Raw genomic sequence first — 14,405 nt, forward strand, 5'->3', positions numbered from 1 at the left:
CCTTGACCAAAGGTTGCACCCACAATCCCCCAAGTTCCTATTCTTGTCAAACATCAAAATACAACTTATCTATTATTGTCAAACATCAAAATATACCTCGAGTCAGGTCAACTCGAGTCGGGTCACCCAGGTCAACCTTGACCTAAGGTTGCACCAACAATATAGACGATAGAAAGTGCACTACAGGATTTGTGTTCTTTATGGGAGATACAACTTTCACTTGGATGTCAAAAAAACAGCCTATTGTCACACTTTCTACTTGTGATGCGGAGTATGTGGCTGCGACTTCATGTGTTTGTCATGCTGTTTGGCTCAGAAATTTATTGAATGAGTTAAGGTTACCACAAGAAGAGGAAACCAAGATTCGAGTTGATAACAAGTCTACAATAGTACTAGCAAAAAAATCCAATCTTCCATGATAGAAACAAGCACATTGATACGCGCTTTCATTATATCAGAGAATGTATTACAAGAAAAGAGGTGCAAGTGGAATACATAAAGTCTCAAGATCAAGTTGCTGATATTTTTACCAAGTCACTCAAATTTGAAGACTTCATCAAAATGCGATATTTGCTTGGAGTTACAAAATCAAATTTAAGAGGGGGTGTTGGAAATTAAACTTGATTTTAGATGTTGATAAAATTTGTGAAGATAGAAGGATGAGGTGGCAAGTTTGACTAACTTTGTGATAGGATAAAATTGTTGAGTTGTCATGATAATGATAAGAGTTTCGTAGAGATAGAATTAAAAAAAAAATCTAAATTATTAGTGTTTATCAAATAAGCCTATAAATATGTACTTATTTTCACTGAATGAAGCAAGTTGTGTGTTTTGTTTTATTCTCCTTCTCTTCCACATAGAGAGTCTCCTCCTCCTCCATATTATTGTCTCTCATATTTTCCTTTTATTTCTTCTCCAATAATTTTTTTTCCCAACAGCGTTGCCATTTAAGGTGTTGGGGTCAAAACTTGGTGCATCTGAGTCTGTCTTCTCTCATACACTGATCACTTGTACTAATGACTAATAGTTACTCATAATTTACCTCATTCATATTCATTTAGAAACGAGGCGCCAACTCAAACACTAAATCTATCAAAGATTTCCTCCAAATTAAAGCAACTTAAATAAGTTGTCAAGCACAAATTAAACACGATCACGCACGCACGCCTGTGGCATCGAGAACAGGGTGCATGCGTTCGTCGCAGAGGAAGGAGACCGAGAGCAGAGACAACAAACTTTTCCCCCACATGGAAGCTCCCAGGCCACAATCATGGCGGAGAGCAACTCATGATGCATGCCACACTCCTACGTACAACACCATCACATGACGCTGCAGGCGTTGACGTCGTCGTCGTTGAACAGGTTGCCGACGCGGTCGTCGCCGCGGTAGGCCTCCGGCGCCCTTCCATGACGGTCGCCGTTGTATCCGTGCTTCCGGTAGTTGTAGCTGTCCCGGTAGGCGTCCTCGTCATGGAAGTAGTTCTTCGCCGTCGTGTAGTAGAGCGGCGGCTCCGGGTTGGGCCAGAACTCCGCCTTCTTCCCGCTCCGCCTCACCTGCTTCAGCACCTTCCCCCGCTCCACGTACCCCGTCACTGTCACCTTCTCCATCTCCACCTCCACATCCACCGAATCCACCCCTCGAAGCTTCATGAGGGCCTGTTTCACGACCCTCTCGCACCCTGTGCAGCACATCCTCACCTTCAGCTCCACCGTCTGTATATCAACACAAATCAGATTGATTCGATCTGCCAAAAGTTTAATTTGATCGGAAACGAACCTGCAGAGACACAGACTTTCCCTTGGTCGTCTTATTCCTGTCGATCATCCTCGTGCCCTCTGTGTAGTAGTAGTAGGAGTTGTTGCCGCCGTTGATGGTGTTGTGGTAGCAGTAGGTGTTCCGGTGGTCGCCGGAGAAGAAGACGGAGAGCAGAGTGTTCAAGGCTCTTCCCATGGCTCGCGAGCTGGAAAACGTTACCTTACGGATTTAATTTGAATGCATCAATCATCGGCAAAACCCAAAAAGCCCTCTAATTATCACAATTGTCAAAACAAAAAAGTAAAAATAGTGCTTTAATATATATATATATATATATATCTTAACAATTCCTTTATTCTAGTATCATTTTATCTTAATATGGAACAGCTATTATAAATCAGTTCAACTTGATAGAAAAAATTATATATAGACCATTTCTATACTTAAAAAAAAACTTTTTACTAATATGCTTAAAATGCTTAATTAAAAAGGGTTTATGATCTATTTTTTTAGTGATTATATAATATTTTTGACTAGCTTAAATTAAAAAAATTATTTATTTGAACACTTTATAGCCGCTATAAAAAAAGCCAAGCCAAACTTTATATTATTCAAATTTATTTAATAAGTTAATGGAGACAAGACAAAGCCAGGAATAAATGAACTAAACTATTAAAATAGTTATTCAAACATAATATGATCTTGATTTATTTAGATATTTATTTGATTGTTTAAAAGTTTTATATTTTATAACTTATTTGATTAGTTAGTGAGTTTAATATTACAATTTTATTCATTTATTTTGAGAGTTTATTTGATATGTATAAGTTTGATAAAAAATTTATTGATGAATATAATTTTTAAATTTTATTCCTGAACTGTTTATAATCTTTATTTATGAATATTAATAAGTTAAATATATACTATTTATGAATATTAATAAATTGAATATATATCTGTTCAAATTTACTTATTTAGTTTTATTCATCCTTATGTAAATTAAACGAACCTAAATAAAATTTTATCAAATTAAACATTGAATTTGGTTTTGTTCATTTAACGGTGAAACATGCTGTTAACTTTTTATGAAAAGGACGTTCTTTTAAGAATTCTCATAGTAGGGGTGTTTTTTTATAAAAATATTTACCCTAGTATTTTATTCCTTAATGGTTTGTGATCAATGGTCGTCCCCTTATTAGTGCTGGAATTGTGGGTATGAGTCCCCACCACAGGAAGCCATGGCTAACACCAATCCATTTGTTTAACAACAAAAAAGAAAAATATAATAATAAATAAATAAATAGAACTCTGTTTCAGGAAACAGAGTGTGTGAAGAAAATCTTTTGAAAATTTTCAGAATCTATCAGACATGGACCTTCTTTTTGCCAAACTTTGATCTGTCACTAGATTCTATTCCAAACCTGATAGAAATCTTTTGAACTGCTTCACCAAATTGATACTGTAAATTGTACACACTTTCGGCGGAAAACAAAGTCGAATTTCAGTAGTTGGAGGTCAACTTTTTATTATTTTTTATACAAGTACCCCAAAAAATACAGTTTGATTGCGTATTCTACGCACTACGTAAATTCAAAAAGCATTGTAGCTCCTAATATGGTATCCTAACTACACTAATAGTTTAATCGTCATAGGTATATCTTGGTAAAAATCGAATCTAATTACTTGAAAAATATACTGTCTTTTACTACTATTAATTGGATGAAATCTGAAAAAAAAAATCATTAAATTTCAAACGGCCAAACCATATTAGCAAAGTGAGAATGATGATCGAATATGCAGCATTAAAAATTGGGTAAAAATTAAAAATAACTTCTTTTTTCTTCTCAATTATCAAGTATCCCTCTTTTATTTTTTTAATCAAAGAGTATCTCACCCTATTTATTTTTTACAAAATGACATAATTATCTTCAAATATTCTTCTACATGCACATTATATTCTAAACTGATTGGTTAGTTGTATGAACATAACTAATCTGTGTTTCATAGTTGCTATATTAGTTATCTGTGTTTCATAGTTACTATATTAATTATAATAGTTACAATTTTATAACTACTGTAACTTAAATAAAATAAGTCTGGGTTGTAGTAGTTATGAAATTATAACTTCTATAACTACGGTAATAATTATGAAATCATAATTATTATAATATAAATTTATCATATTTAATTGACCGACTGATTCAAATTTAATATGTATAATAAGAGATAATAATATTGACTTGAAAATAGTGGTAGGGCGGGACACCTTGATTAAAAAAAAAGGAAAGATAGAAGCCTTGATGATTATGAAATATATATATATATATATATATATATATATATATATATATATATATGTATATATATCCATTTGAGCTGGAATACCAGTTCTAGGCCCCCCTCTGAATTGATATATCTTGGTGTGTAATTATGGCAACAGAACATGCTGGTTTGGTAGCAATAGGGTAACCTAATTAGGCTGATTACTCTTCCTACCAAGTAAGGGTACCATTTTATTATTTTTAAGAGAATATGGCTAGTTTTTAAATGTCGTATTGTTATGTTAGGGATCCCCTCGCGACTGTTTCATGTCATTAAAAGAGAGTTCAATAAAAATCTAAATTGACAAATATATGGACGGAGTCCACCTAGATAATGAAATCTCCTACTGAATTTTGATTTTTTGACCACTATAATTATTATTATTCTACGCACTTACTAATAATTCCGACTCTAGGGCCAAGAGTTAGGGTCATGGTCTTTCTTTGTTCTTAGAGGGTAAGTGATAAGGTATAAAGATTTGAATATATGAGAATGAGGAAGAGAATATAGATGAGGAAATGAGGAATTCAATAGTTGAGTTATTGTTTTGGACTTAAAGTAAATCAAATTTAATTTATTCAGAAATATTTGATAGACTAAAACATTTCAAAATAAATTTAAATTACCTAATGAAAGGAAAAAACAAAAGAGAGTAAAATTTAAATGTGCCCTTTGAACATTGTGTCAATCCACGACAAAACTAACATTAATCTATGAAAAAAGTTAACAGTGAGAATCTACTTTAATCATTGCCTTTGTTCTTTTGCTAACACTTGCAATAAAATAATGATGTCATTTTCACAGACTGATCATTACTGAGCACCATGCTATTCCTCTGCACGCTTACAGAGTGCAGTCATTCTCATGTGTTTGTTCAGTTCACTTCACTTCATTTGAAATCCATCAGTGTCAGCTGTAAATATACAAACAACCATAAAATGAAAGCATGCATGTTATGAGGAGACATGGGTACCATTGTGCTGTTGCTGCATATGCTGAATAAGATAGCCTAAAAGTCTACAAAGCAGGCGGGAGCATATCCTGTAAAGACATGTAGATTTTTAGCGATGCATGTGACACTGGAGCTGGGATCGAATCAGGCCCACACTTATAATCTGCTATCCGTTGATTTGGTTCTTGGACTGAAATTAATATTGGGTCGATTATGATTCCAGCCATATTAACCGTCGGACATATTTTTAATTTTTATTATATATATATCTTCCATGTTAGAAGTATCCTAACCCACCATACTATAATTATTAATATTTTCATATGTTAGTTAATTATTTAATTTCATATCATTATTGTTAATAATTAGAAAATGCTTATTTATTAATTAATTAATTTATAATCGTTTAGTTCTAAATGATTTTATATATTAATTAATTATTAAATAACTAATTAATATTATTTTACTATACAATTATTCTTAATATGTTCAATAGCATTCGAGTCAGATATCTTTTTATAGTTGCTACGAGTACATAGTTTATCGTAAATTCTACAACATAATATTGATCGGTGTTGATCAAAAATAAAGTATCAACTATGATTTATAACTACTATAATATAATATTGATCAATGTTAATCAATATTGACCAATATTGATCAAAAATAAAATGCTCATATTGTGATAATAATGTAATTACTAAATCACAGTGTTATTAGTATTGATAAGAGTTAAAGTGTTGCTACAATATAATATTGACTAACGTTGACTAGAAATTAAGTGTTCATATTGTAGCTATTAAATATTTTATATGTTTAATAACTTGTTAGTGGACTTGCCGTGAATTTCTTGGCCATTATTTTCGTTAAAGTGATCTAATTGATTTGTTATTAGGTTTGTTTTTAAATATGGATATTATATGCGTAGACTCGTTTACCTTTAAACTCGTGTTATCATTAAGGGGATAACAATCAATAGAGGGTATCAGGTTATATATAAGGTGTGATCCTTGTAGGATTAAGGATTTGATTGATGATTCCTTACTTCCCCATTCGGTGAGGATATATGGCACTGAACTCCTAACCCATACGGAAGATCACGCTTCAATTTCCGACTTCAAATCTAGGGGATAGTGTAGAGACGATGTCTTTGACTTTATATATGATTTAATTACAACATAAGGTTTTCTGCATCTTGTGGTAAATATTTCAGTTTTCCCAAGTTTATATCGACGAAGATTGTTGTTTTCTTTCAATTGGCATTAGAGTAAGGTTTTTTTTTTATCAGTTTTATCAAGAAAACATTTTGGATTTGTCATCGAATTCTAAAATGACATTCGTTTTCCATTAGATTTTGATCTAATGTCATAGAAAAACACATATTTGTTGAATCCCATGATCAAAAATCTCTATTTTGTGTTTTTATAGTGTTTTGTTATTTTCTTTAAATTGGTATCAGAGCAAGATTTTTCATTGATCTTATAGAGAAAATAATTTGGATTTGTATTTGAATTTTGAAAAAGCATTCGTTTTCTATTAGATTTCGGTTTAATGCCATAGAACAATGCGTACATACTGACTTCCACAATAAAAAACCTTTATTTTGTGTTTTTCTATCATTTTTGGGGCTTTTTTCATGAAGAATGATAGTTGTTTCCACCGAAGCAAAACAATGTTCAGTAGATTGATGAATAGTGATTTTCGACAATAGTAGAAAGATAACCCTAGGTTTAGTCGACTGACATTTATGCTAGTTGATGGTGAACAGTGGTTTTCGATGATTATGTGGTGGTTTCGATGGTTTTCACCCAAGAAAAGTGTCTAACCCTAACTACAGTCGATCGATGTTTGGCTAAGTCAACTGCTATGTTTGGGTTTCACAGTCGGCTACCACTTTGGGGCTGACAATTGACTGATGTTTGAGACCCAGTTAATTGTAATAGCCGTTGATGCTCAGTCGACTATCATTTATGCCCAGTCGACTACTATTTCAATATGGTCGACTAGTGACCCAAAAACACAAATATTAAGTTACGAGTCGACTGATTTAATTCAATCGACTAAAATAAATGATAGTTAACTATTGTGAATGAAATCAAAGAATAGTGACTCTACATTCATTTTAGTCGATTGTTGTATTTGTAATAGTTGACTGTTGTTCCTATTGACAATGTTGGTGCAATCATTCTCAGGTAAATGTTGACCAATTTGACAAAGCTCGAGTGGGCTCGAACTTGAGTTTCGATGTTTGACAATATGTGAGAGAGAAGTCAAGTATATCAAAAGAGGACCAAATAATTGCTTAGGAAGTTCTAGCTGGAGGTTAGGCAGGAAGTTCTAACTGGAGGTTAGGAATAGGAAGTCCTAACTGAAGGTTAGATAGAAAAAAGTTTTAACTGGAGGTTAGGCAATAGAAAAGTTCTAGTGAGTAAAGTTAGATAGTGGAAGTCTTAGCGAAGCTAGGTAGTGAAGATCCAGTTGGGAACTAAGCAGTGGAAGTCCTAGTGGGGCTAGACAGTGAATACCTAGTTGGGAACTAGGTAGTGGAAGTCCTAGAGAGGCTAGACGGTAGAGGATTTAGTTGGGAACTAGGCAATGGAAGACCTAGTGGGGCTAGGCAATGGAAGACCTAGTTGGAAGCTAGGCAATGGAAGTCCTAGTAGGGCTAAGAAATGGAAAAGTCCAAGTGGATTAAAGGTTGATCGGACACTTGCTAATCAAAAGTCTAATAAAAAGTTGGCAAGAGATGGAAAGCTCAAGTGGGTTAATGGTTGACCGAACACTTGGTGAAGAAGCCCTGACAAGTCAAGGGTGACTGAATGCTAGATAAAGAGATCCCAACAACTCACAGATGACTTTAGGGTTGGGTAAAGGAACCTAACTCGAGATCAAAGTTTAAAGTTGGGCAATCGATTAACTCAATTGATTAGCCCAAGGCCAATTGATTAGGCTAATTACGTAATCGAATGTGAGATTTTTATGAATTATAGTAAGACTCTGAATTGATTGGCTAATCGATTAGGTCTTATGTTAATCAATTAGGGCAATCGATTAAGGGTGTTTTCGCATGAGAACAAAAGGGCTTGGAATTAATTAGGGCAATCGATTCAGGCTTCACCAATTGATTAGGGTAATCGATTGAAGCCTGTTTATGAGAGCACAGTAGGTGCTGGAATTGATTGAGAAATCGGTTGAGAAATTCTCATAAGAATAGAAAGTTCTAAATTGACTAGGTAATCGATTAGAAGTTGTCAAATTGATTGGTATAACTCACCAATCGATTAGTTAGGCAAGAAAGAGTCATTCTGCAGGTCTTGAATGGTCAAGCTGACTCGGTAATTGATTAGGGTAAGTCAATCGATTAGGAGGCATTGAAGTAACCCTAGAAAAGGGGTATTCATGAAGATTTGAAGAACACTTGTTCACACCAATTCTTGGGAGTTTTGGAACATAGTGCTATTGCATTTCCATCCACTAACAGGCAATCCGTAAAAACAAGAAAAGTGCAAGCAATGCAAGTTTCCTTATTGTAAACCCTAAAAATTGTTCTCGATTGTATTTGATATATGGGTTCTTATTTTCTTGTTATATTCTCATGCTTGAGTTTGTACGAGGGTTCTCCTCCTCTAAGAAGGAGGTTTTCATAGTGCATCTGTGAAAGTGAGGAGTGAATCCTTGGATTAGTCACCTCAAAGAGGTGGATACCAAGTAAAATAAACGTGTTAGCAGTGCTTTAAGTTTTTGCTACAAATTAATTTTAAAGAAGCGAATGAAACTTTTCACCCCGTCTAACTCTCTGTTGGAGCAATCGATGTACCTTTAGGTTTGGATGTTTGGGCAAAGAGTTTAAGTTATGGTTTGCATCTATTTTTTTGATATGCATTGTTGAGTGTGCACATGATAGGTACAAAGGAAAGTCCAAGTGTGATCTTAGCAAAGATAAGTCCTGTAGGACCGTAAATATCTTAGAAGGGGGGGGGGGGGGGGGGGAATAGTAATTTTCAAAAATCAAGAGCGAATTATGCAGCGGAAGAATAAAAGAGAGAAGCTAGAAGAAGAAAGACAATCACATGCTAATACAAGTAGTTTTACTTGGTTCAGAGCCTTCGATGACTCCTACTCCAAGACCCTCACTCGTCGAGTGCTTTCGTTGGGCAATCCACTAATAACTTGAATAATTACAAAAGTTAAGTACAAGAACTAAAAAGTGAACATTTTTTTAGTTATGTTCACTAGTTGTTCTTCGTTATCTTTGAGTCAGATTCAGATTCTAGCTCTATCTTGTTCTTATTCTTGGCTTTTTTTAAAGAACCTGTAAAAAATGCAATACCTTTCTCGACCGAATTTGAGTTAGTCTGTTCATGGAGTTCAAGTTCACAAAATAACTCATCTAGTATTTGTTTATTTAAGTTCCTCGAAACTTTATAAGTATCTACTATGGATATCCATAGTACATTTTGAGGAAAGGAGTTCAAAGCATACCTGATTATATCTTTGTTCTTCAGTTGGTGACCAATTAGGTGGAGTCCGTTCAGAATGTCTTTGATTCTAGTGTGTAGTTGAGTAGCTGTTTCTCCATCCTGCATTTTAATGTTAAACAAATTATTTAATAGTAAGTCATGTTTCATTACCTTTGCATCATTTGTGCTCTCATGCAGTTCGATTAATTTATCACAGATCTCTTTGGCATTTTCGAATGTGCCAACATGGTTCGGTTCCTCCTTGGTAAGTCCACATTGGATTATATTTGTTGCCTTCGAGTCAATCTTGACCTTTTTCTTGTCTTATGGATTCTATCTTTCTAGATCGACTGGTACTTTTGTTGCTTCGTTAATCGACGCCTTGTACCCTCGTCAGATGGTGAACCACTACTCGATGTCAGTCTTTAGGTACACCTCCATCCACTTCTTCCAATATGAGAAGTCATCTCCATTAAAGAGTCGAGGATGAATGGTGCTGTAACCTTTAGATTGGGCATTTAGAGAAATGAAGCTTTACACATACGAAGGAGGAGGAGAGAAATCTCAAGACTAGGTCTTGGATTAGCACTGTGGGAGATAATAAAAAATAAAACTTGATTGGTGTTGCACCAATTCAAGAGTATTTTACAACGAAAAAGTTAATCCAAAGAGATAATTATACCAATTTGGATTCTATTGGAAAACTCAAAATGGAAAAAAAATATTAAAAGCAAGTTCAAAAATCACCCCTTGTCTGATTGGTGATTGCACCAATTCAGAGCGGCACCTGATCTGATATCACTTGTAGGACCATAAAAAATGTTAGAGGGGGTTAATGGTGATTTTTGAAAATCGAGAATGAATTACGTAGCGGAAGAATAAAAGAGAGAAGATAGAAGAATAAAGACAATCACACACTAACACTAGTAGTTTTACTTGGTTCAGAGCCTTCAACCACTCGTACTCCAAAGTCTGCACTCATAGAGTACTTTCATTGGGCAATCCATTAATAGCTCGAATGATTACAAAAGTTAAGTACAAGAACTAAAAACAATGTTACCGACAAAAAAAAAAGAAGATCTTAATCGCTGGTTGTCGGAGGAGATTCACAGTGTCGTAGGAGATTTTTCAAAGTACTGTGCAAGAGTGAAAGTCATAGCAGATGATGTGCTGAAGTTGCTGGTTGAATGCCCTTATATAGGCCCATTCTGGGTGCCTGGAAGCACTCCGAGTGCCTGGACCATGCCGATGTGGCTCGCTCAGTCGACGCGCTCCAACTTAGCTCCTAGATAAGTTTTCTTGTCAGGGTGCCTAGACCAACTTCGAGCACCCGAACTGCCCGTGTGCTTGCGGCACCCGCTCAAGCGAGATAGTCCAAGTGCCCGGACCAGCTTCGGGTGCCCGGATCCCTTCCTGGCGCCCGAACTGTCCGTTTCTTTAGCATCTTCTTCCCTATAAAAAAGGGTTAGTTGAGGTGACAGAAAATATATTTAATCTGCAAAATAGAGTTAGCATAAAATAATAAAGTAGTAATAATTAGATTCTATCTCCCCAAGACCAGAATTTAATCAACGTCTCAACTTAGATTTTCCAAATGAACCTTAGTTGGACTGACACCTACAATTCCCTTAATGGGGAACACGTCCTCACTGGATCTCTCCTCTAGTTGCTTATCTCTACTTACCAATTGAAATTGCTTAACTTGTCTTTAACCCATCAGGTCTTTCTTCTAGTTGTCAAGTCTGCAGACCCGACTAGACTTCGGTCGATTGTTAGGTCCCATGGACCCAACTAGAATTTCTGCCAGATATAGAGCCCCTCGGACCTATTTAGACTTCCCACCTGCTATCGAGTCTTGAGGACCTAACTGGATTTCATCCTGGTGTCAAGTCCTTCAGACCCGTTAACTCCTGCACACTTGATAAAGTAATTATATCATAAAACACTCTAACTTTAATCCCCTTTTCATTCATCAAAATATGAGTTAGATCATTAGTACAAATTGTACCAACAAGTCCAAGTGTGATTTGGCAAGGTTGAAATCTCGAAGCAAGGAGGTCTTAGCAAAGGTGAAGTTCTAGAGATGAGGAGCCTCATGGCCAAGGAAGACTCGACAATAAGGAAAAGACTAAAGGAAACTCTTAAAGGTAAGGTATGAAGTATAGGGAAGCATCTATGAGATGCAAGGCTGATAGAAGAGGATAGAAGACAAGGTTAAGGTTGTGTGGGTGAGGACAAGTGCATGAGTGATTGTACTTGGGGGTATATCCCTATGTTAGGGCTTACCAATCAACTGGTATATATCTCAATCGACTAGTGGTTAAGAACCAGCAAGCCCGGAATGGAATTCCAGGGTTTGTGGTTCTAGGATTACTAGTTGACTGATAAAGTTACCAATTGATTGGGCAGTCGACTCGGAGTGAATAGAGTGCTTCTTTTCGCTTAGTCTATAAAGGTTAGTTGATTGATTCATGGTAAATAGTCAACTGGAATCTTGCCGTTAGGTTGTAATAATCGAACTCCATAGAGGTCAATCAACTGGTAAATATAGCAATTGATTGGTGGCAGAAACATAACTTGGGTGTTTCCTCCTAAACTCTATATAATGGAACTCGGATTGGCTGGCTTAGATGACAAAATAAGAGATGGTTAACCCCTAATAGAATCTCCAAAGCTCAGAACAATCCAAGAGTTCTTGATCAAGTTTATAATAAGGTTTCTCTACCGATAAGGAGAATTGAACTAGCTGGAGTTCTGGGGACTAATCCATCGACGGATTGAGGGATAGTTCATCAATGGATTGAGGGATCATCCACCTTACGGACAACCATAGAGTTGGAGTATTATATCTGAATTACGTAAAAAAATGTGTTAGGATTTGTTTCCTTTCATCTTGTGTCTAGGGTTAGTTTACATATTTGGTTGTGTGCATTTCTTCTATGCTAACAAGTATAGAAAAGGGAACAAAGTGGGAGACCATCTATTCACCCCCCCTCTAGCTAATGATCAAGGCCCTAACAATTGATATCAGAGCTAAGAGCGCTCTTGAAGGACTAATTGCTGAAAGGAGCAAGGGCTAGAGGAAGAAGACGATGATATTTGGAAATCGGTCGATACCAACAAGTGGTATCGCAATGGAGTTAGAAGGAGCACTAGGATGAGATATCCGAATTCCACCCTCATACGAGCAAGGATATTTCAAGTTTTAGAGGAAGCGATTGGAGTCATGGTTCCAATTAGATTGGAACTATTGGATCATGTTGGAAGAACCCTTTGAAGCTCCAACGGATAAGAAGAGGAAATGTCTTCGGCCAAGATATTAGAGTGAGGAGAAAAGGCAATAATTGGAGGCGAACAAGGAGGTAACTGAAATCTTATTAAAATTATTTCCTTTAAATGTGTTGTCTAGTGTAGGTGAATACAAAATGCAAGTGACCTTTGGAAAAAGATAATTGCTTATCATAAAAATCTTACACAAATCCAAGAAGTGGACGAGCCTAAGGAGAAAGACTCATTAGTCCAGGAGGAAGAAAAGGATCATTAAAATGTTGAGACGTGTTCAACATCAGAAGAGGAGGAAGAAGTGGAATCGTCCACATCTTCGAGGGAAGAAGAAGAAGAGCAATCCGAGATAGTGGAGATCTTGGAAGTTTAACCCTCAAATACCTCTACCAAGGAGAGTGGGAAGGTCCATATCAAATATTTTGAATGTGGAGAGATGAGACACTACAAGAGTATGTGTTCATTTCCCAAAAATGTAAAGGAGGTAAACCCAAAACTCAATTAGGTTGATTTATTAACTAATGTGAGTTGTAGGAATGAAGTCAAGAAGAAGTGGCACATCATACGCCTCACGTGTGGTGAGCGGGGTTACTACCACTCCAAATGCCCAAGGGAGGGAGAACTTAAGAAGCTCACCCAATTGAAGAAATGGAGGAAAAATGGAGGCTTAAGTCTAGGGGGAGCTCTAAAGGTAAAGGGGAAGGTAAACCCTAATTTGAAGTTTAATTCAAATTTAAATTCCTCCATGCATGTTAGAACTAATGTTGTTTATTTTCCCATGCATAATTATGATTTTAGATATAATGATAAGAATAGGGTTAACATGGTTGATAATCCTAGGAAATCAAATTCAAAGATTAGACCTAACAAAAAGCAACCCACATTGTCTAAGGAGAGGAAGGTAGTGAAAAATCTAGGCATTAATCCCAAGAAGGGGAGACACATGCTTAGGAAGATGAGTAAGTCTAGGAATGTCCATGGTAGACAAGTCGATTCTAGGATTAGAAAGCTAGAATTGAAAAATCAATCCTTGAGGGAAAAATTTGATAGGGTAGAAAAATTCCTAAATAGATTCATTGTTGGATCTAAAGGACTTGATAAGATTTTGGGTAGTCAAAAAACTAAAAGTGATAGATCAGGTTTGGGATATCGTCATCATCCCCTAACGCCAAAGAAAGGACACATGCAATGATTTCATGTGCTAATGGCAAAGGAGAAATCTCCAAGGTCAATGAAAAGATATATGCAAGGGTTGCATAAAACTATGGCAAGGAGAAGTTATCCAAGGATAACAAATCCAAGGATAACAAATCCAAGGATATCTCAATTAAGGATAAATCATCCAATGCTAAGGACAAGGAGAAATTAATGAAAGAAAGGTGTCTACTGTTAAGAGAGTAAAGTGGTTAGGTCAATTGTCAGCCGAGGTGCATCATTATAGTCTAGCCATAATAGATAAGTCACCTAGGAAGGTGGCTAGGGTTAAGAGCTCTAGGGGGATCTCAAAGAGTCAATTTATGATCCATAGTCAATGGATCTCAAGTGGATCTTACTTGGGATTCTAAATGGGTCATAAAATATACCAAAGGGTTTAGAGATAGACTTGAGTCTCTAACCTAGTTAGTTGGCACAA

General features: G+C 35.9%; 1 protein-coding gene across 1 annotated transcript; it reads right to left on the reverse strand.

The window, feature by feature from the left end:
- Positions 1–1,084: 1,084 nt before the first annotated feature.
- LOC121968431 (heavy metal-associated isoprenylated plant protein 44-like) lies at positions 1,085–2,027 on the reverse strand. Its single transcript, XM_042518809.1, has 2 exons — positions 1,778–2,027; positions 1,085–1,713 (listed from the first exon to the last, which is right to left on the reverse strand). Exons 1-2 carry the CDS (start codon positions 1,949–1,951, stop codon positions 1,321–1,323), a joined length of 567 nt encoding a protein of 188 aa, XP_042374743.1. The 5' UTR covers positions 1,952–2,027; the 3' UTR covers positions 1,085–1,320.
- Between the last annotated feature and the right edge of the window lie 12,378 nt (positions 2,028–14,405).

This window comes from Zingiber officinale, chromosome 3B (genome assembly GCF_018446385.1).
Source record: "Zingiber officinale cultivar Zhangliang chromosome 3B, Zo_v1.1, whole genome shotgun sequence".
Classification (NCBI taxonomy): Eukaryota; Viridiplantae; Streptophyta; class Magnoliopsida; order Zingiberales; family Zingiberaceae; genus Zingiber; species Zingiber officinale.

Coding starts and splice junctions, on each gene's coding strand:
- LOC121968431 (XM_042518809.1), bottom strand. CDS start 1,951: ATGGGAAGAGCCTTGAACACTCTGCTCTCCGTCTTCTTCTCCGGCGAC. Junction 1,714..1,777: donor GAAAGTCTGTGTCTCTGCAG/GTTCGTTTCCGA, acceptor GTTGATATACAG/ACGGTGGAGCTGAAGGTGAG.